At 38.8% G+C, this 24,261-nt stretch overlaps 1 protein-coding gene across 1 annotated transcript in view; it reads right to left on the bottom strand.

Annotated features, from left to right (window-relative positions):
• The window catches only part of COLQ (collagen like tail subunit of asymmetric acetylcholinesterase), a 3,098,435-nt gene that overhangs the window by 2,233,627 nt on the left and 840,547 nt on the right, over positions 1-24,261 (bottom strand). Inside the window, exon 3 of the mRNA XM_044066844.1 lies at positions 10,245-10,343. Coding sequence (XP_043922779.1) covers positions 10,245-10,343 — 99 coding nt within the window. The remainder of the gene's footprint in view (positions 1-10,244; positions 10,344-24,261) is intronic.

Genomic DNA, 24,261 nt, shown 5'->3' with positions numbered 1-24,261 from the left:
GACGTTTGGGCCAAACAGTAAAGTAGCATCCACAGGAGCGTTGACAAAGGAAGACTTGAAGGGATCCGCAAAATCACACAAGCACATCCAGGCGTGGCACCTAATGGCAACACCTGTACCCGCTGCTCTAGACGTCCCTTCGGCTGTATGCACAATAAGCCGCATAGACGAATTAGAGATTGACTCCAGGGTTGCAAGCTGGGAGGCAACCCTATCCCGGACCTCGTCAGACATTGCTCCTGCCAAGATATCTGAAAGCTCAGTTGTCAGATCCCTTTGGAGACCAGTGAAGTATGCCAAAAAATTCAAGGAACAAATAACGAAGGTTGTTGAAGCAAAGACCTGCTTCCCAAATCTGTCCATCATCTGGGACTCTCGGTTTGGAGGATGGACAGTTGAACTCTCTTCTGTGAGTTCCTTTTTTGTAGCTGCTGCCACCACCATAGCATCCACTGCTAGACCCTTCGACCAATGGGGCTGATCTTCAGGGACTGAAAGAATTTTGTCCAGTCTCCAATGAATAGGCTCTGTGGTATCAGGAGCCTTCCACGCATGCTGCACAATGAGTTTGATTAGCTCATCAGTAGGCGGGGCCACCCAAGAAGTAAATGGCCAGGCACAAAAAGCCTTTAAGAAAACAGATTCCTTGGAGGATGGGTTTGGGGGCTTCCAATCACTCCTCTGTTTTAAAATTTTAAGGATGTTTCCAAAGGAGAAATCTTCAAGGAGTGACCATGGGGACCCTTCCCCTTCATCATAATCTGTATCCTCATGACTGATTCTTCTGGAGAATCCAAGTGCTTCCTCTTGCACAGTCTCTTATGGGGTGGCTCCTCCGGGGGAAGATCTAAGGAGGACTCCGAAGAGAGGGGATCCTGCACTAGGGTATCTTGCTGCTGTTGTGCCCGCTGTCCCAAAGTAGCAAATTGTGTCAGCTGCAAATTAGAGGGAACAAAAATATGGCTCTCCAACGGGGATGGTACCAACTGTGAGATTGCTGAGGCTAGGGCTCTCTCCATAATCTGGAAGGCAGGCCCACCTGAAGAGGGATGGGAGTCCGGAACAGAGAAAGAAAACCTTGGAACTGAGGTCACACCCTGCTCCGATGAGCCGCCCCCCAGAGTAGGAGCAGAGAGAAGACTTGAAACTACTAAGGTACTGACAGCCGTGAACGGCGCCATAGAAAAAATTGGAGACGATCCAGGGATCCCAGAATTGGCAGCCAAATTTTGGTCCCATGGGTACAATGGTTCCGATGGAGCTGAAGACAACAGAGTTGGTTCTGGTACTGTGATGAGATCCACTATCGGTACCGAAGTAGCTGGCACCAGGAACGTCGGAGCAGTGGGCTCCAAGACCTGCGGTGAGGTTGAAGGAGAAATATATGAGTGAGTCCAGGGAGAGTAAGCCTCGGCTCCGGGAGGGAGGTCTGAGAGGCAGCAGGAAGCTCTCTGGCTGCCAAGAGCTGATCCACTAATCTCACTACATCCAATTCCGATAGACTCCTGGAGGAACAAATGGACATTCCCGAAGGAGATTCAGATCTTTCTACAAAGGAGCTCAACTGCTGACCCAAGAAGGGGTCTATTGATGGGGAGTATCTAGTCCTGGGGGTACTTAGCATCTCGACCTTCAGCACCATAGACTGTTGTTTGGCAGGAGAAGATTGAACCGAAATATGAGGTGACAACTATCGATGCCGAAGAGGTTGGTGGCACCGAAGACATGGTCAGTACTGAAGATGTCTGAATAGCTTCAATGGTAGGCGGTACCATGGAAGATTTTATTGGATTCGGTGCTGGAGCAGAGGTAGGCGCAGTCTTTGGAACTTTTGGTTTCGGTTCTGAGGGAGGAATCGGAACCTGAGATTTTGGAATCTTAGATCCGTACACCTTGGGGGAAGATGGTACCTAATGGCTCCATGTTTTTGATTCAGTCTTCAGAGATTTTGACGTCTCCGCCTCAGAGAGAGCTTCACCAAAGGGACATTTCAGTACGCCATTAAGAATCAACTTGTTACGCTTTTTCTGCAAGAGTTCAAGCAAAGAAACCCTTGGAGAGATCACAACGAGGGTGAATTTCTAGATTTTTAGGCAAGGCTCAAAAGACAAACCCACTGCCGTAAATAGCACAAGTAACAAAAAACTGAGGGTAATGCTACTCAATGCCAGAAGTCTAAACCTCAAAATGCATGCACTCGAGGCACTCCTCAGTATGGAGAAAATCGATATATGTGCAGTAACAGAAACCTGGTTTAAGGCTCCAGAGAGCACCCCAGCACTACCAGGCTACAACTCATACCATACATTTCGGCCACAGAACCCAGACCGAAATACAAAAGGTGGGGCCGTATCCATATTCATCAAGGATACCCACACCTCCAGGTTAGTGGCACAGCACGATGCTTCAGAGATCATCCACATACAAGTAACAATGGGCAAAACTGCAATTCAAATTGTAGCTTGCTACAGATCACCTACCATGTCCCAGGAACCCCATTCCACGTTTCTGGAAACACTGGGAAACATAAAGGTCCTACCAAACACCCTAATACTGGGTGATTTCATTTACCCAAACATTAACTGGAAGAACTACTCAAGTACTAACTCCCTTGCCCAACATTTCCTAGAATTTATAAACTCAAACGTCCTGGATCAACTGGTCAACACTCCCACCAAAGGTGACAACATATTGGACCTGGTCATCACCAACATGGGCAACCGGTGCTCCACACCGAAGGTCATCCCCCTTGCTAGTTAGATATGACCATAAACAAATCAGTCTGGATATCCACACGCCCCCCACCCCCGGACAAAGAAAAAAAAGCAAACTTCATGTTACTTAAGACCGTGGTGGAAAGTTTCAAAGCCCCCATGGTAAAGGATAACGCTGTCCAAGCTGCAAAATCTTTTACTAATGCATTCTACATTCTACAGGCACCTACAAGAATGCATGGATCATGCTATCCCAAGCAAAACCAAGACTCACTCATCCAAGAAAAGGAAACCAGTCTGATGGACCCCTGCCATAAACAAGCTATACAATAGAAGGAGGAAACTAGTACAGGAAAGAGTAAAATCCCAAGAAGGGAAGACATCCCTGATCAGTATCAGCAAGAAACTACGATCCCTCATAAAATCATCCAAGGCGAGCTTCGAAAGAAAAATTGCCAAGGACTCCAAAGATAACCACAAGACACTCTTTAACTATATCAGGAATCTAAGTGGCAATGCTCAGATCTGCTCGGAGTTAGTGCAGAATGGCACAAAATACCCTGAACCGACCGATATCGCCAAAATCCTGGCAGACAGGTTCAGTGTAAACTTCACCCCCCCCCTCACACCCAAAAGGGCCCATAACCATACCAGAAGAATGTAGAGCCCCTGAAATCACAGACACTCAGGTTAAAACAGCCCTCTCCAAAGCCAAAAACACAGCATCAATGGGACCAGACGGAGTCCCAGGTTGTGTCCTACATAAGCTCAAAGACGAACTAACCCCTCACCTAAACACACTGTTCAAACTCAGCCTTTCCAAAGGCTATGAACCCATAGAGTGGCGCACAGCAACGGTAATTCCGCTCCACAAAGGTGGAGCGACAACAGACCCAGGGAACTATCGCCTATAAGCCTGACTAGCTTGGTCTGCAAGGCTATGGAGCGCATCATGATGGAACTCATTAACAGAGACATTGGGAACCTCCAAACACTGGACCCTACCCAGATCGGCTTTGTTAAGGGCAGATCATGCCTCGTAAACCTGGTGGACTTCTTTGAGACAGTTACCAAGGCTAGACCAAGGGAAAGGTGGTACACACAGCCTACCTAGACCTCGCAAAGGCCTTTGATACCATTCCCCATTCTGGTATTATAGACAAGCTCACCAGCCTGAACATAAACCCCCTACATAACAAGATGGGTTGCCAAATGGCTCAAGGACAGAACCCAAATGGTGAGAGTTGTGGGAGTTAGATCCGACTCTAAACCGGTTACAGGGCTCAGTCGTAGAACCCCTCCTGTTCGGCATATACTTCTCAGTGGTACAGGCAAGCACAGGAAAACTATGGCTAACCAAGTTTGCAGACGAATGCAAACTAGGGGCTATAATTGACTCTCCGGCTGACACAGACATTCTCCAAAAAGGTCTCACTGAGACGGATACCTGGTGTCAAAATCATGGCCTCAAGCTAAATGCCAAAAAGTGCATAGTCATCCCCTTTGGAAAAAACAAAGTACCCACAAACTACTATATAGGTGGTAGTCCCCTAAATACGGAAGATGTAATAAGGGATCTGGGCACCCACGTAGATAGTAATCGCTCCTTTGATAATCACATTGCCAAAGTGGCTAGAAAATCCTTCTATGTGGCCCACCTAATCACAAAAGGGGTCACATCCAGATCAAAAGAGGTTATTGTGCCCCTCTACTCAGCACTCATCAGACCCATCATAGAGTACAATGTCCCATTTGGGATGTACCTCACAAAACACCTGCAACAGCTGGAAAGACCACAGAAGTACCTCACCAAGAGGATCACTGGCCTCAAACAGATGCCCTATGCAGCTCGACAAGGCCATGTCCAACCCAGAATTGATGGACATGCTCCACCTAAAGAAAACCATATCCCCTTGAACCACACGCTCTAGGGATCTAAACCTCACCACAACAATCAATAGGACATGCTGGAGGGCTAGATTCCTGTCCCAGAGACTTCCCATGCTTTGGAACAAGATTCCAGTCTACATTAGGCAGAGCTCCTTGTTAACACTCTTCAAGAGAAACCTTGACGAGTGGATGGGTAACAGAAACTTTACCCCAGGGATCACTTCAGTGGCTCTGCTGGACAGAAGCACAGGGAATTAATCTAAGGGGGCAGCGAAAGCCAACACATTCTGGCTAGGCTTATAATTGCCTTCAGCCAGATAGCCTAGTACCTACCTATGAACCTATGAGGGACACCCAAACAATAAACAAATGAAAGATGCCCATCCGAATTGGGCATCTTTCTGCCACAGTTTTTACATTGCTTGAACCTGGAGGTTCCTTTTTGCTTTTCTGCCACTGTCAAAAACAGGTAAACAGTTCACAAACACACACACACACACACACACACACACACACACACACACACACAAGATAGGGTAAGATGAAAGATCAAGCCTTTTATATATATATATATATATATATATATATATATATATATATATATATATATATATATATATATATATATATATATACCAACAATGGTATAGCAAGATTACCTAAAAAGGGGTAAAGAATAAGGGAGAAAGGAGACGGAAAAAGGAAAAAGGATACCAACGATGGTATCAAGAGTTATCAATGGTAATAGGGGAGGAGAGGCCTAATACCAACGAGTTAAGAAATGGGATAAAAGATATAAATAGAGTCACTCACACCGAAACAGAACTTTAGAATAGAAATATACTACAGGAAAAAGGTAGAAAGACAGCTAAATATCAAAAACTACAAGCACTTAGCTGACAGCCACGGCTGATAATTCCAATTTTCTATGTGGCAAACGAGATCTGGGGTAACGTGAATACAGGCAGTATGGGTAGCCTTCGCTCTAGAGTTTGTGGCTGGATATAATGGCTGAGTCGGGAACCCAATAGACAAGAATGAATGAAGATTGACAACATCAGATTAGTTATTCAATATACTGAAGGCATAACAGGGCAGGCTTAATTTGTTTATTAATTTACAGATTACAGTGCACTTTACACAATTATCATACATTAGTCAGAAAGTTAAGAGGACACCAGCAGAAAATGCAAAGGTATAGACCTGAAATACAGAGAGCACAAGTTTTAATAAACTATTACAGCTCATAAATATTCATATAATATTTCAGACACAAATTTAGGAGGCAGACAAGACACCTATTACATTACATAGAAGTTAAAAAAAGGTAAATTGCATTATGAAGAAATCTACATGAGAATTTACACACCAGTTTATATAGTATATGGTAATTATGCTTCAAGACCAGTTATAAAGTTATTCTTGTAGTGCCAATTTCAGTTAATCTTCAGAAAACAGCCATCATGCTTGATAGGTTATACAATAAAAAAGAAAATGGACTAAATGGTACAATGTTTAAAGATTTAAATCAATGGACAACAGAAAAAGATTTCATTTTTTATAAGAGAAAGACATCATGGTACAATAAAGCACCATTCCATAAGGTAAAAAACATAGGCAATAGGCAGTGTAATTTTACCATCACAACATACAGAGATAGGGATGAAAAATAGGCAGGGTTAACAGTTCGTAGTCTAACTTGAATGAAGACTCACAGAGACAGGTTAAGGAGGTGTATGGCATTTTCTCCATGCTGTTTCCAGAACAGCAGAGTTAAAAGAATTATCTGGCCGAATCAGTTTTAGATACCACATAATTAAAAGACACTGATTTTCAGAATAATATGTAGGTTTTGGATGCATCACACATACAACAGAACTTAGACTCAAAGACTCTAAAGATTATGGATCTAGGTAATATAGAAATTAAATCATAAATCATATCTGGAAAAAACAAAGTACCCACAAACTACCACATAGGTGGTAGTCCCCTAAATACGGAAGACGTAATAAGGGATCTGAGGACCCAAGTAGATAGTAATCTCACCTTTGATAACGACATTGCCAAAGTTGTTAGAAAATCCATCTATGTGGCCCACTTAATCACAAAAGGGTTCGCATCCAGATCAAAAGAGGTCATTGTGCCCCTCTACTCATCACTCATCAAACCCACCATACAGTACAATGCCCCATTTGGGATGTACCTGACTAGACACCTGCAACAGCTGGAAAGATCACAGAAGTACCTCACCAAGAGGATCACTGGCCTCAAATTGATGCCCTATGCAGCTCGACTGAAGAAATTCCAGCTGTACTCGGTTGCATACCGCCTACTCAGAGTGATTTCTGCCTGACATACAAGGCCGTGTCCAACCCAGAATTGATGGACATGCACCACCTAAAGAAAACCATATCCCGTCGTGCCACATGCTCTAGGGATCTAAACCTCACCACAACAATAAACAGGATGTGCTGGAGGGATATATTCCTGTCCCAGTGACTTGCCATGCTTTGGAACAATATTCCAATCTACATTAGGCAGAGCTCTTCACTAACACTCTTCAAGAGAAACTTTGACGAGTGGATGGGTAACAGAAACTTTACCCCGGGGATCACTTCAGTGACTCTGCTGGACAAAGGCACAGGGAACTAATCTAAGGGGACAGCGAAAGCCAACACATTCTGGCTAGGCTTATAAATGCCTTCGGGCAGATAGCCTAGTACCACCTATGAACCTATGAACCTATAAGTTAACAGCCTTCAATCCAAACAGAAGTGACACCTAGTGATCAAAATTAAAATTGCAAGTTTATTCACTGTATAAAGAAAAACAATTGCCCAGTTATAATTAAATCATTAAGTTAACAGACTTCAATGTTAAGACTTCAATCCAAACAGGCCATTACTGCTCAAGTGACACTTAGTGGTCAAAATTGAAACTGCAAGTTTATTACACCTCTGCAGATTATTAGTAAGGTGGCGTAAAGCCTGTATATTCAAACCAGATTACAGCAGCAAGCATACAAATATAAGGTAACTACAAAAGCAGGTCCCTGTAAACTTTTGTCAGGGACCTCAGGGGGAGCTGTTAGAGTGAGGGTATTCTTGTCGCCTCACAGCAAGAGGTTCTCCGGTTCAATTCTCAGCTGGAGCACCTTCTGTGTGGAGTCTGCATGTCCTCCCCGCGGTCGAGTGATGTTTAAGGACATGCAAGTAGGTGTGCATGAATGGGTGTGCCTTCTTTGAAGGTTGTGCATCGGGCTGGCACCTCAGTACCATAAAAATCCACTGCCAATCATTAGCGGACCGGAGTTCCGCTGTGGCAACCCCTAACTGGGAAAAGCCAAAAGACATTAGTACATTAAAGTATAATAATAGGCGTAATATAGAGTCAGACTTGGGTTTACATGTATGCATTCAGTTTCAGAGAAATATAGAATGTTCCTTTTTCAAGGGAAAGGTACAATCTTGACAGCTAAGCATAAGATGTACAGAAATAAGGTTTACAGAATGTTTCTTTCTCAAGGGAAAGATGTACATAGAAATGGAATGCTAGATAAAGAGGTACATGCAAGACAAGGCTTGGAAAGCAAAGCAACCAAGGGTAAAGAGGCATGAAAAGCATTATAGGGTTTTTGTATTATTAGGAAATACAGTAGATACAGTTAGGAAAGTCAAGTTAGTTAGTTTGGACTGACATATAGAAAATATTAAATATCCAGCATTCCAGAAAAGAAGTTAGCGTTTGGACTTATATGTAAAAGGGTCTCTACAATACAAACACTTGAGCCTGAGTACAGAAGATAGGTCAAATAAAGAAAGTTTCAGTTTATACTATTCAGGAGAATTAGAATATGCATGTAGAAACTTTGGATATATTTAGCAGCACTGTTATTACTAACCAGCATTCCAGCATTTCTACAGACTGTTATTGTTTATTAGCACTGTTAATGAAGACAGTATTCAGACATTGTGAACATATAAAACCTTATTAACCAAACTACAGTGCTTGCAGAATTCATTCTGAAAAGTACAAAAGACTTGGCCCATAAATGAGAGACTGCCACCTGCTGAGCACAAGTTTGGGTAATTAACAGATAAAGACTTTCATTCCAGTCGCATTTCAATTGTTTCCAATTAATTCCGGTATACTACAGTCTTATCAATTCTTTCAACCTAAAATTAAAGGTGAAAAAAACAGAAGGAAACTGGAGACTTTGCCTGGGACTTGTAGACAAGCACTGTACACACAAAGAGCTCTAATATGTGAGCAGACTGCTACACAAAACATAGGAGAGCTAATTATATGGCAGCATGCCAAGCAAAAGACACAAGAAAATACAGGTGCAACAGCAACAAGATGAGTAGTTCTCTGGTACCACACAGCAGGAGCAATGCTAGAGCAGCACATATGGTAAATTTGAAGGGTGTCAGACCTAAGGCAGGTTAATCCACTCATGTCTATGTATGCCCCCACACACAATATAGTGACAGATAGCTGCAGCTTGTGGATGGGTGTCAGAAGAAGGCCTGCACAATTCAGGATAGTGTCCAACAGATAGACCAATGTTGGTGTGCACAGTCAAGTATAATCCTTTTCATCATATAAATGAGGATGAAATGGAGTAGACTGGAAAGTAGGAAAAGAGAGAATAGTAAGCACTAGTAAGTACAGAAGGAGGCTATAAGGCATGAATAATGGAACAAGAATAATCAAGCAGCGTTAAGTGTTACAGTTCACCTTGAAAGAATTTTTAAAACATATTATATCTGCAATAAATATAACATTTCTTCATAGGATGCCTCTTTGATTCTATATTACTTCAGTGAAAATTCAGTTCAACGAAAAGCATTTTCGGTTCACTTACATGCCGTTTATCGAACTGTTCATACTGAGATCGTGGTACAGTGAGGATCAGGAAATCTGCCCTTTCCCTACTGTAGTGTGATCTCAGTATATATAATTAGCTGTCACTTCGCTAAAGTGATACAGACCCTGCTTCCTTTTGTGTTTGAATACAAACTGTGAAATTCTTTTGTATTCTCTCAAACTGATATATACCAGTTCACAAATATTTGCAAAGCTCAGCATTAGGCATGTTTACAGCTTTTATCATGGTTTTCACAAATTAATTTAAGACTCCAGTGTTACATCAAATAATATATCTAAATTACATCTCCAGTCTCTGCATTTCCATTTAATACAAATTATTTATTAAGGAATTTAAGTCCAACTGGTTATGATGGTACAAAGATCTAACATTAAGTTGCTGGAAGTAATCCATTACCACTGGAGAAAATAAATACATTTATAGTGGAGTTTTACTGAATGGACTTTTTACTGGCTCACTTCTTAATTCCGGAACAACGCTCTCATTTCTTCACCTCTTCAAAGTTTATGCCCAATTGGAATAGGTTGTTTTTTTTAGAGATCTAACCATATTGTAGAACCATGTGCCACCATTTAGAACCAACAGTGTGACATTCAGTGTAGATCACTACTTTAAAACAGAAAATGCAAACGGCGAAATATTTATCCTAGTCTGACAAGTCATAGAATCTACAAACTTAACTCAGAAATGGTAAACAATATAGTATAAATAAGAAATAATGAATAGGATAAATATTACATTCTCCTTACCTGGGGGCCTGGAGGCCCAGGGGGACCAGGTGGACCTGGTACACATGTAGGTATTATACATGAGTTGTCCTCAAAATCTTCAAAAGGTTCAATGCCTTTCTGTTGACAAAAAAGTCAGTCAGTGACACAAATTGCTGCAAATATTTAACTTTTCATGCTTAACTGACCACAACTCATTTACACTGTACAACAAAAAATATTTTCAACTGCAAGTTTATGTTCCTATTAGAAGTTTAGTAGCTTGTTTTTATTTCAAAAGTCTAATGTAACACCAAATTATGTACTTTGTTTGCTGTGCCATCTTCATATGTAATTCACAGATGTCTCTGTCTAACAGACAGATTTATTTTACAGAAAACATTGTATTTCAATTTAATAGTATTTAAAAATATTGCAAACTATCACTACTTCACTGAAAATTCAATTTTGCTTCTAGTTTACCTGATTTGTCAACATGCTAAGATGAGTTCATCCTTACCTTTATCCTACACATACTACAGATATTAAATGAGAGATCTGCCATGTTAATGCTCCTGGATTTCTACTTCTCTGATATACAGGTATACTATCCCCAGCCAACACAAGTATTCAAATTCCATATCTGCAAGGCATGTTTCAGAGTTAAAATTTAATGTCACACACCACAGGCATTAAAGTAGAGATCTGTCAAGTCTCCCCAAATATACCTTAAGCCTGTTTTTCTCTCACTTCATATTGCAAATCTTGTTTATTTTATAAAAACTTTAATTTCTCTATAAACTGGCAACAGTTTCACTAAATACTCAATTTTCATATAACTGGTATCTATTCTTAACCAAATGTTTTCATTTTATGCTCAACTGATATAATTATTTAAACTGTAGTTTTTTTTTATTATTTTTAAAGATTGTAAAATCATTATTCTTAAAATGTGTGGTAATAGTTTGGTAATACTTTGGAGCTTTTCTTCCCAGGCCACCACTGAATATGGGCTCCTACCCGGTTGGACTTTCACGGTAATCAAATCTCAATAAATAATGCACTTAGCTTTCAACTTTTCTGATTTACTAATATACTGTCCGCAGTGGATACAAATATTCAAATTCCAGATCCACAAGGCTTCTTTCAGAGTTAAAATATGATGTCACATACTACAGGTATTAAATGAGAGATCTGCCATGTTAATGCACCTGGTTTTCTACATTTCTGATATACTGTCCCTGCCTAACACACATACTCAAATTCCAGATCTACAAGGCTTTTTCAGAGTTAAAATATGGATGAATGTAAAAGCAAATATGAGGTCCAAGGGGTATGATGCATGCAAGTGAGTAAGGCAGACATATAAGACATCTGACAAAAGGCAATATGTTACACATTCACAGGCTTGATATGGCCTGAAAGTGGAGTTCTGAGTCAGGTACCATAATCAGATAAGTGATCATACAAAGGGGAATATTTTACAGTAACTCAACAGCTCACGTGCATACACTGTGTAAATACCACTGACAGCATATTTTATCTACAACTTGGTGAAAGGAATAACCACTGCCCCTATATATGCCCTATTTGAGAAGGTGTACTAAATGAAAACAACATGAAAAATTAAAATGTCCTGAGATTTTAGGGCAAAAATATTTTCTAATGTTCTTTTCATAATTGCAAAAAGAAATTATTTTGTGTGAAATATCTTAACAGAAACAACTCAAATTGTACAAGAGTGAGATTTTAATTTCACAGAAATAAACAAGACTCCTCTGCAATGGCTGTGGGTATGTTTTGCTCTGCAAAATCTCACATTTGTGTCAAAAATGTCCCACTTTTTGAGTATTTAAAAGGTGACAACTCAACTAAACTAAACTTGGTGGCCTGCAGCCATTTGCTCAGAACACTACAGCTCAAATGCTAGTTGCTGTCATTTGCTTAAGTTTCACTTAGTTTTAATAATGAGCAAGATTGCAGGTTCTTGCATTGTAAAGCACTCTGGGTGGTCCAAGATCAGAGCACCTCACAAGAAACAGCAAGAAAGTTATTACCTACCAATGTTCTTTCTTTGTCAGAGATGTAGTATCTCTGGAATGAGAATATTAAAGTAAGAGAGGTTTAGGGAGAGGAAGTCTTTCACAAAGGGAAGCATGAGATTAGCCCCTGCAAAAACCTTCTTTTAATTTCCACATTAGTTGATAAAATACCAAGTTTAAATGAACCAACATGAGAACGCATGTACATTGTTACTTACAAACTTGCTGTGACTCAGTTAATGTGTTGTATCTGGTACATCAAGCAGATGTCGAATAACACAGTTTTCAAAACTCTACCATATACGTAACAATTAATTGGAAATTTGCTTATTTTATTCATTTTTATTTGGACGGCGCAGTGGTGCAGTGGTTGCATTGTCATCTCACAGCAAGAGGTTCTCCATTCTCGGCTGGGGTGCCTTCTGTGTGGAGTCTGCATGTCCTCCCTGAGTCTCTGTGGATTTTCTTAGGGTGCTCTGGTTTCCTCCCATGTTACAAAAACATGTGTCTGGAGCATTTCTCCCTGAGCCTCCGCTGAAAATTGGCTTTGTTTCAAGTTGAACTTTCCCGGTAAACAAATGTCAAATAAATATTTTTTTTTCTAAACAGTAATACCAATATATGAAAGTAAAATGTGAATTTTTTTTTAAAACAAAATCTTTATGCAATTGTATATTTTAAGCATTATTTGTAATATTTGCAACTTTGCAAAAATCTTGTCTGAAACCACTTGAAGAGGTCCTGGGACCAAAGATGGTTCAGAGAGCTGAGTGCCTAGATCAGGGCAAGGATCTCCTCGAAATTTATGTGCTTGAATCTGTCCTTGGTATCCCACACCCTCTGCAGTTTTTAACCCTCCTGAAACTACTCCCCAAGCAAAGTCTGAAGCATATGTAGTGAATGACTGCTTTGGAGCAAGGAGGGAGAAGAGGAAACCTGGATTCAAGGGTATCTCTTATCTCCACCAAAAGATCTCTTTTCTGACAAACACCAGCACTGTGATTTGAAAAGATAAAGGGTGCTGATGCGCAGATCAAAGAGATTTCAGATACTACTTTATCTTTTTCACGTGGAATCTTGCCATGGGTATCATGAGAATCACAGATGCCATGAGACCCATAATCCCGAGATATTCTCTTACAGTGATCAAAATCTGAATGGAAAACCTTACAAACAGAACTAAATATAGATCCATTATTTTCCTATGGAAGGAAAGCTCTTTGAAATGAGGTGTCTGGTTGACATCCCAGGAACACAATAACGTCTGACAGACTTTTGAACATTCTCTTGGAATCCCAGCTTGTGTAAGAGATCTCTCACCAAAGACAGAGATTCCTGACACTTTGAAAAAGACTCTGCAAAGATAAGCAAGTCATCAAAATATGGAAAAACCTATATACCTTGCAGCCTTAATGAGGTATAACTTGAGTTAGACATGTTATGAACACTCTTGGTGCAGTGGATAGTCCAAAGGGTAAGGCAGAGATTTGACAATGTGATCCAGATACACAAAACCCTGAGAAACGCCTGAAGTCTGGATGAATACAGAAGTGATGAAAAACAGGGTGGAAACAACAGAGTCTGATTTTGGGAAGATGAATGACCTCATGGAAAGGAGGAATTTCCTCACACTGCCATCTGGAACCTTGATGGAAGATTTTCAAAAAGCATTTGTCTGAAACAATCTGTTGCCAAAGTGAAAAAAAATGGAGATTAATACTTTCTGGAAGAAGAAAGGGACCAGGGTTGGGGAGATCACAAGGTCGCTTGAAAAGTCATTCAGACTCGCTAGACTGTCCTTGGTTTTGGAAGATTCAAGACTTCTCTTTAGAACCCCCTTGCCATTTCTTCTTCAATGTCTGTTTACTTAAATGTTATTGAGACTGTTTAATCTGCTTTCTGCCAAAACTGGCTGAAGAGATAGAAAATCTCTTGGACAATTTGGAAAAGGAGGACTGAAAAAAATGTACATATTCCCTGGATCAACTTGCCCCTTTCGTCACATTTTTTGATCAACTCTGCAGCACAGTACCCAAATCCAAAATCTCTATCTGAGGGAGAATTTAAAATCTCATTTTAACATCATCTGAGCAGTTCTGCAAATGCAGCCAAGCAACCCCCAGAAAACAGCACACCACTGGCCAAAGCCCTGGAAGAAGTATTAACAAACTCTTTTGTTTTTTTTAAACACCTTTATTGAATTATCACTTGTGACATAATCAAATTTAAATTTATACAAGACTAATCAAATTGCATTAATAAATTAACATTAATAAACACTATACTTCACATATACTGCTATACATCATATAACCTAAGCAACATTACATAAATTATTCAATCCCTGCCCCCTTTGTTAAACATGAAACACCTTTATTAAATCATCACTTACAACATAAGCAATCATTAAGCGATCATACATTTACATAAATGAAAACAAACGACGCCGACACAATCCTAGTTGCAAGCATTTTATATCACAAACCATACTGACACACTCCCAGTTGCAAACATTATAAATCACTGATAATCTACCCAATCAAACATTACATAGCTCATTTAAGTCCTGCTTTCTTTTAAACCTTACCCCTCCCTTGTATTTATTGTTCCCACAGTTCACATTTATTCCTATGAAGTTTACTCCTACTCTTTTCTAAAGATCTCTATTCCAGTTGTTTTATCTCTGTTACTATATTCACTACTCTTAATATAGTTGGTTTAGATTTTGATTTCCATTTTCTAGTAATTCCTTTTTTAGCAGTCACCAAAATTAGACACAGCAAGGGCTTACCATGTCCAGGCAATTTCGTTTCTGTATCATAGCTCAGAAAAATCATCTCCCTCATCACACCATTCCATCCACCCAGCATCTCCAGCAATGCATCTTGCAGGGAATCCTTAAAGTCTAGCAAGCCACCGCAGTTCTAGAAAATATGTTCCCAAGTACATCTTTCTTTCCTGTTACACCTTCAACATTTGCTGTCTACCTGAGGAAAAATTATCTGGAGTCTACTTGGGTATAAAAATATCTATGCAAACATTTCCAAGCAAAAAATCCTAAATCTTCTAGATTTTGTTGCATATTTGGAAGACATACACATATACTCTTATTATGTCTTTGTGAATTGCTTATCTAGTCTCTTCCCAATCCTTTCTAACCTCCTCTGATTGATTCTATAGTTATAATGCAAAATTTTATATGCTCTACTAATTATTCCATTTTTAATGGCAGCTTCTGTTCTAGATTCTACTAAAAACTATACCGGTGCTGGTCTTTCATTTAGGACCCCCTATTTCTTTCTCTTTGCCTATACTCTGACACCAATACTTGGTAGCGAAGGCAATTTCTAACCTGAAGTCCAGGCAAATTCTTGGCATCTTCCCATTCTAATATTTTTCCCTCTCTAGTTACTTCCTCCCAATACCTTGGTTCCTTTGCCAGTTTTCTCCAATAAATTCCAGCCCCTCTTGCCTACTGTCTATATCCCTAGTTGCATTCATCACTATGGGCAGAATGTCCTTTATCCATTCCCATGTTGGCTTAGTTCTTACAATACTTTTCTCCTACTTTATGGATATAATACTTTGTATAATTATTGTTATTCTCCTTAAAGGCCTGCATCCAAAATCCCAGTCTTTCCTTGTTTCTTGAGCTTCCCCCATTTCAACATCATCCCTTTCTACATTGAATTTTAGTTTTCTACTTGTGCTATGTATAGGAGCCTTAACAGTGTAACTCTGATGTATCTCTTCAAATTAGGTAATCTCAATCCACTAGGTTCTACTGGACGAATCAGCTTATCCCACTTGACTCTTGTCATCTTCCACTCCAAGATAAAGCACTTCATCACTTTATTAATTGCTATCCACAACTTCTCTGGATGCCTAACCTGTGCATAATATTAAAGGACTAAAAACATTGTTGACTGCTTGTATCTTACTATCCATATCCATATAACAAAGCTTCTATTTTCTCAGTTTTTGAATTATCTTTTGTTTAGTCTCTTCCCACATAGCCTTGGCGTCCACACCAAATTATTTTCAATCCATACTCCTAAATACTTCATTTTATAATGTCACCGTAAATATAGATATTGCTGAACCAATTCTTGTGTGGGTACATAATTTACTGCTATTGCCTTTGTTTTAGCTTCATTAATTTTGTATCCCAAAAGATTTGAAACTGTCTCAAAATGTTCCACAACACTGTAATGTCTCTTTCTGGTTTTGTCAGGTATAAAATATCATCTGCAAATAGAGACAGCTTTTCTTGACTACCATACCAATTATATCCTTGAATTTCTGAGTCCCTTATTTTCTTTGCCAGTGGTTCTAAATATAAAGCAAATAACAAAGGGAAATAGGGCACCTCTGCCTGGTTCCTCTGCTCAAACAGAAATTATCAAAGAGGACTTTACCCATTTTAATTTTCGCCTCCAATCCCTCATATATCCTCCTAATCAACCTTATCATTTTTTCAGGAAATGCAAAGCTTTCATTGCCCTCCTCATAATGTCCCAGCTTAGTCTGTCAAATGCTTTTTCTGCATTAAGACCCACCAACAACAATGGTATTTTCTTACATTCTGCTTCCCTCAGGATCAATGTTCTGTTAATGTTGTCAAATGTTTGCCACTCCTGCACAAAACCACAGTGATCCATATCTATCCATTTTGACAATACTGTTGTCATTCTTTTAGCCATTATAGACATGAACACTTTAAATTAATGGTTTAGTATTGACACAAGCCTGTATGAAGCTGGGTCTGATGGATCTTTACCCACTTTAGGTATTATGGCTACCACTGCTTTCTTCCAGGATGTTGGTACTTCTCTTCTTAAAATACTGTTACACAAAACCTTCCAGATCTTTTACACAAAAGGCAACTGCAGTCAGTAAAAAAACTCTCTTTATTCCTTAAGCACTCAGGTAGCTTTTCGTACGCACTGTGTACGAACTTCATCAGAGGGTGAATTAATTAATTAACTACATCCTTTAAGTAACTTCCTGCTGATCAGCTAATATTACGTCAGTTATTGTGTTCAAATCTTAAAAACTTTTAAAAATAAAATAGACAATTTAAAAACCAGCATCAATTAATAACTTTAAAAACTTTTAAAAAAAACAAGCATCAAGTAATGAATTTCATGTAATGAATTTTACAATCAACATCAAGTAATGACTTTTAGCAAATCGCTAACCTGGTAACAATATGTCAATAAGTCCTACATTATTTCTATTAAAATTGATATATGTATGAAATAGAAGTACGTATCTAATATCTTAAAAGCATACTATAATATGTAAAAACTTATAAATCATATGCTTATGCAAACACAATATTTGTTTATGAAGTTCGTACACAGTGCGTACGAAAAGCTACCTGAGTGCTTAAGGAGTAAAGAGAGTTTTTTTACTGACTGCAGTTGCCTTTTGTGTTCCAGTAACAGCTTTTTGTGTTTTCAACCTTCCAGATCTTTATCATATTTTTTCTCTCCTTGCTTCCAAACTTCCACAGGAATACCATCTATTCCTGGGGAATTTCCTGTAGATTGGTTAGACATCACAAATTTTATCTCACCTCCTCCTATCCTAACAGTTAGTAATTGAGCCTCATCTACCTCTAACCTTGACATATTTAATTCTTCCATAAACATTTCCCATTTGTACCTTTTCTTGATTTCCATATTTCTCTGCTTTATACAGACTTTCACAGAATTTCCGAAATGTTTCTAATACCTCTACAGGATCTCTTGTTATCTTCCTTCTTATAGGGTCCCTAACCTTGGCAACAGCCCTTGCCACTTTCTGTTGCCGGAGTCGTTGTGCTAAAAGTTTTTGTACTCTACTGTTATCATCAAAAAAACAGTTGCTTAACAGCAATCTTTCTAAACTTGTGCATATTATCAAGGCAATCCCTTATTTTCTGTTTAGCATTCTGCAGTTGATCCTTTTCTTGTTCTGTGAGATTCCCCCTATTTTGCAATACTTTAACATTTGTCAGACTCTCTAAATAGTTCTTGTTACTTCTTAACCATAGCTCCCTTTCTTTTATTTCCACCATATTTTTAACACCTTAATTTTATCTCATTCCCTAACTATATTTTCATAAGAAATGTCTATCCTCTTCTAACAGCTCCTGAATAATCTCCACTACCCATTCCTAACATTCCTCTCTTTTCAACAGATAGGTGGGAAAGCACCAGTATCTCATTTTTATTTCATTACCCTGTGTTTTTACTTTAGTTATTAATGACATATGATCTGAAATAGTTATTGGGTGCATATCAAGACTTTCAATTAAATGCACACATTCCTGTGAAATGTAAATTCTGTCTGTCCTAGCCCAGTTTTTTATATTTTGAGGAATGATATGTAAATTCACTCTGAACTCCTATTGCTGAATTCACATATTCCATGCTAAATATATTCATAAATTTCTTCAAAAATCTACCCTTCTTTGTTATACTTTCCATTCTGTACACCCAGACACATTTTCACTGTTGCAAATCACATTCCAGTCCCCACTTATAAGTAATATTCCTTGCTGAAAACTGATTATTTCTCCCAGAATTTTCCTAAGCTCCATTAAAGCAGTTTTAGGTGGAATATAAATACATGCCAGTGTAATCCTCCTCCCTTGCCAGTAGCCCCTTAGCACTACAAATCTGCCATTATATTCTTTTATCATCGTCTATCATTTTGGAGCTCCTCTTGCAATTAATATAAGTACTCCTCTTTTCCTTTGTCCCAGGTATTCTGTGGAATAACTATCCTGAAAACCTTTCTTTATCAAATTCACATGTTCAGTGCTTTCTAAGTGTGTTTCCAGTAATATAACTATTAACACTATACATTTTTAATATAGTTCACTTTCTTTTTTTATCTGTGAGACTGTCATTTAAAGACATTACACAAAGGATCATTGCATTAAAAAGTTATTATTCCCACCTTTTATGTATAACACCTTTTTGTTAAATGTTTAGTTCCAGCTTTTGTGTTACAAGCATATACTGATTGTCAGGTTGAAATTTTATACAGTTGTTTCTTGTCCTATCCATTTCAGCCTATGTCACATCTTACAAAACTTTTTGTTTTATTGAAAGCCCTCAAAACAAAAAATAAATAAATAAATAAAAACACACACCCCCGATGCCTCCCTGAAACCTATTAACTTAATACTAGCACATAAAACTATATAATCTGAAGTTTTACCCTCCTAATAGGAGCAAAAGTCCCAAACTGGTAGACACACTTACAGACCGGAGTTAACCTAAAGGAAAGGTTAAACATGCTAAGATGCATGGAGTAGCCTGTGCTTCTACTAAGTGCTAACTGGGTTTGTCTTTTTTACAGCTCTCCCAGCTGGGAAAACCCCAGAATGCTTTCAGAGAACATTATCTCCTAGCCACTTTCTCTTCTCAGTTTTTTTTTCTTCAGCCAATCACTCTCCACCAGACTGTAGCCAGTTTCTTTTATCAGACTTTCTCCATGGAGACATGAGAACCAGAAAGCCAGTTTCTCTTTATCAGATCGTTTCCATGGAAACATGAAGACCATCTGCAGAACTGCAACTCAGCATACGTGTACTTGCTAGAAAAAAAGCCTCATAATATTCAATATTCATTTGCATTTACTTGATTACTCTTAAAATTTGTTACTAAATCAATCTAAGGTCCTTAATCCAGTCATTTCCCCCAAGCAAGAACAGGAAAAAGCACATTCATTTTTCTTTCATCATTCTCTTTTAACCAGGTTTTTTTCATTGCATTGCTTACATTTCTTGAAACTGAAGAAGAAAAAAGAGAAAAGGGAGAAAGAAAAAAAAAGAACAACAGCACCTGTTTACAATCCCCATTACACTTAAAAATAACTGAGAAAAATTAACTTTATAGCATGCACAGAAAACCATACACCACAAAAATAGTGCTAGTAAGACAAACATTTTCTTTACTTGCAGTTAACTTTCTCCCTGCTCTTCCCCCAAAACATTTTTTGAATATTAATGACATGAAGTAGGGCATATGCTTTAGAGTCTCCCACAATTCCAACAAATTCTGAAAAAGTCCAATAGTTCCACATTTTTTTCTTCTGTCATACTTCACACATATAATTATCTCATTGTAATCCCACATTAAGTTATTGGTTTTATTACTGTTCAAATCCTGTCTCTGCTTCATTTCCAATGTACTCTTGATTCTTCTAGTCAACTCTTGTGCTTCCTTCCTTCACTCTAAGATTTTCCATTTAAGCACTGGAAAAAGTTTCACATGTGCAGTTTCTCTGTGGTCTTTATTACCAGAACAAGAAGAAGCAGAACCTCTTTCTGTTTCACAGTTCACGTTATGCTGGACAAACTTTTTTATTTCCTCCTTCACATGTACTACATCAAAAAATGATTTTACCCCACCAGGGAAGAATCTCACACCTGTTTCTTGATATTCCCTGAATAGCAGAATAAATTTGCTTCTCTTCTGCCTGGTGTACAATGAGTAGTCATTATCCATAAACACTCTGCTGTCTCCCACTTTTAGTACTTTGTCCTTCTGCCACAATTTTGTCAGAATCAAATCCTTCTGCTGGTAGGATAGCATCTTTACTATTAAAGGCCTACATTGGAGGTTTGGAGCATAACCATGATGTGTCCTTTCAACTAACAACTCCTGCTGTGGAATACCACTTCCGGTTGATTATTTGTGCTTTCATAAAATTAATACAGTCTGTTCCTTCCAGCTTCTCCGGTATAGCTAAAAATCTCAGGTTCTCCCTATGTGCAGTGTCCTCTAATTTTAGTCTCATATTCAGTCAGCCTTTTCTTCATTTCAACCTCAGATTTTTGCAGCTTTATCACCTCATCTGAATATTTGTTTAAAGCTTCTTCCATTTTTTCCAACCTTTTGTTATTTGTGTTGATATACTCCATCAGTGTTTAATTTATTTTAACCAGGTCTGTGTGCAGCTGTCTTATATCTTCCTGTAGGTTACTGGAATTCATGTCTGGAGGTTGCACTGCTTTTTGCTGAACAGCTGCAGAACTTTCCCCAGTCAGTGTTTCTTCCTCACTTTTTGTAGCTGATTTTTCCAGGTCCTCTTGCTTGGGATATACTTTTCTGACGTGCAGGCCAAAACCAGTGGGCGGTGACTGATCAAGTTTGCAGATGACTGCAAGCTGGGCACTGTCATCAATTCCCCTAATGATGAGGATATCCTCCAAGAGGGTCTCACCAAAACAAATGACTGGTGCCAGAAACATGGCCTCAAACTGAATGCCAAAAAAAATCATCATCATCCCCTTTGGGGGAGAGTGATATCCCCACAAATGATCACATTAATAAGAAGGTCCTAAACACGCAATCAGTTGTAAGGGACTTGGGCACGCAGGTTGATATCAATCTGACTTCTGACCACTATATTGCCCCAACTGTACAGAAAGCTTTCTACATGGCCCACCTCATTAGTAAGAAGGGTATCTCACCCAAGGACAAGGAGGTCATACCATCCCTGTATTCTTCCCTTATAAGACCCATTATTGAGTACAATGCTCCTTTCGGCATGTACCTCACAAAACACATGCAGAAGCTGGCTGGACAGACCACAGAGGTTCCTCACCACAAGAATCTACATCCTCAAATATTTACTCTACACAGACAGGCTAAAAGCCCTGTCCCTCTACTCAGTCTCATACAGACTCCTCAGAGGTGACCTCTGTCTGGCATACAAAGCAATCTCAGACCCCACCTTGATGGGACTGCTGCATATCTGCAAGTCAAGCTCCACTCGAGTAACCTGCATACACAACCTCAACCTGGTCTGCGACATCAATAGGACTTGTTGGCGGGACAGATTTGTGTCCCAGAGACTCCCCTTCTGTGGAATAGACTCCCTCTCCATGTCAAGCAAATTACCTCATTAACCCTTTTTTAGCGCAACCTGGATAACTGGATGGGGAACAGAAAATACACCCCTGGGATTCCACCTGAAAACTGAAATAAAATAGCTGGACAAACAGACTATGCATAGTGTTAGAAAAGATCAAGAAAAAATTGAAGAAATGTATATAAAGACATTGAGCATAACAGGAAACCTTTTTTTATAGATGCATAAAATGTGAAAGGAGTAAAGACACACAAACTGATAAACTGTGTGTAGATTCTAAAATTTATTCTCAGACACAACAGATTATAGATATATTTACAAAATCTTATGCAAAACAGTTTGATTAAAAGAGGTGATAAGTTGTCCTAGTGACATCCAGGTAATCCCAGATACTGGAATCAAATTAGATTATATTGAAAAAAGAACTGTGCAAATTGAATCCAAACAAAGCACAGGGAGGAGGCAGAATTAGTAACAATGACCAGAGAACACTTCAACAAGAACTTACTGTACAATTATATCTACTATTCACTAAGTCATATAAATATGTGGAGATTCCTCAAAATTGGAGACATGCGCTTATTAAATCTGACTTCAAGGGAAAGGGTAGTTGGACAAACCCAGTCATATAGACCCTTAAGTCTACTTTCATGTTGTGGAAAAATAATGGAGAAGGTAATATTGGATAAGTTATTGTCAGAAATGGATAGGCTGGAACTTGAAACCATACACCAACATGCATATGTTGAAAATCGATCTATTACCACCTGTAACATGATGTTCTATAACAATGTAATAGCAGCTATGAATGAAAAATTGTGCTGTGATGTAATTTATATAGATTTAACTTCAGCATTGGACAGGGTCATGCACAAAACATTGATCAATAAATTAGTACAACTAGGTATTTGATGTACTCTTGATAAGATGGATAGCTGCATGTCTTACAAATAGGACATGGCAAGTATCATACTGCAACTGGACAGGCGAAATGCTTGGTTACACTCAGGGTGTCCCACAGGGCTCTGGTGTAGGCCCTTACCTGTTCAGAATGTATAAATCAGACCTAACTTTTTCATCTGAGGTATTCTGCAGTCTATATGCAGACAAACTAAAATTGTGTTACAGATAAGGCATGTATAACTTGATTAAATTGACCATTTGGGCACAGGAGAATAATATGCTGATAAATACATCAAAAACTAAGCATACGAGATTTGGGAGACATAAACTGAAAGGTGAATATTTAATACAACACACAGTGATTGAAACTGACGACTCATTTAAGGACCTAGGTATAAGAGTAGATTCAGCTAAGAGTTTTTCTAATCAACCAATTGCTTAATAATAGTTATAAAACTATAGGTTGTATAAAAAGATTTATAAAGTCTAGGAAAACAAAAATGATGAAGTCATTGTTTGTTAGTTACATTAGACCCAAACTTGAGTATGGAGTAACAATATGGAAACCCCATAAGAAAACAAGCATGAGTAAATTGGAAAGAGTACAGTGGAAATATACCAAAGGAATCCATGGATTTGAAAATTTAAGTTATCATGAAAGACTAAAATATCTGAACTTGTGGGCCCAGTATTGCAGCGGTAACATTGTCGCCTCACAGCAAGGGGTTCTCCAGTTCGATTCCCGGCTGGGGTGCCTTCTGTGTGGAGACTGTATGTCCTTCCTGCATTCTTGTGGGTTTCCTCCAAGTGCTCTGGTTTCCTCCCGCCTTACAAAGACATGCGTCTGGAGTGTTTCTCCCCGGGCCTCCGCTGAAAATTGGTTTGTTCCAAGTCGGAATTTCCCGGTTAACAAATGTTAAATAAATAAATAACTTGTACAGTGTCTCTTACAGATATCTAAGAGGAGATCTTATTCAAGTATATAGTGCATTTAGAGACAACTACCTCTGGGAATGTTTGGGGTTATCAAAAAGTACTAGAGACTCATCAGAAAACCTATGCAGAAGATTCTATAGGAATGAGAAGTGTACTAATTGGTTCTCTGGCATCATAGCTGATACATGGAATAGACTGCCAAATTACATTAAAGCAAGTACTAGTTTAGATATTTTTAAGAACAGCCTGGACACTTATGGGAACAAGTGTTTTGGTATATTGGCAAGCTAGAAGGGCATTAA

The sequence above is a fragment of the Protopterus annectens genome, chromosome 3.part1, assembly GCF_019279795.1.
Source record: "Protopterus annectens isolate FY-2018-M chromosome 3.part1, PAN1.0, whole genome shotgun sequence".
Lineage (NCBI taxonomy): Eukaryota > Metazoa > Chordata > Ceratodontiformes > Protopteridae > Protopterus > Protopterus annectens.
This window is presented reverse-complemented; position numbering and strand designations above follow the sequence as displayed.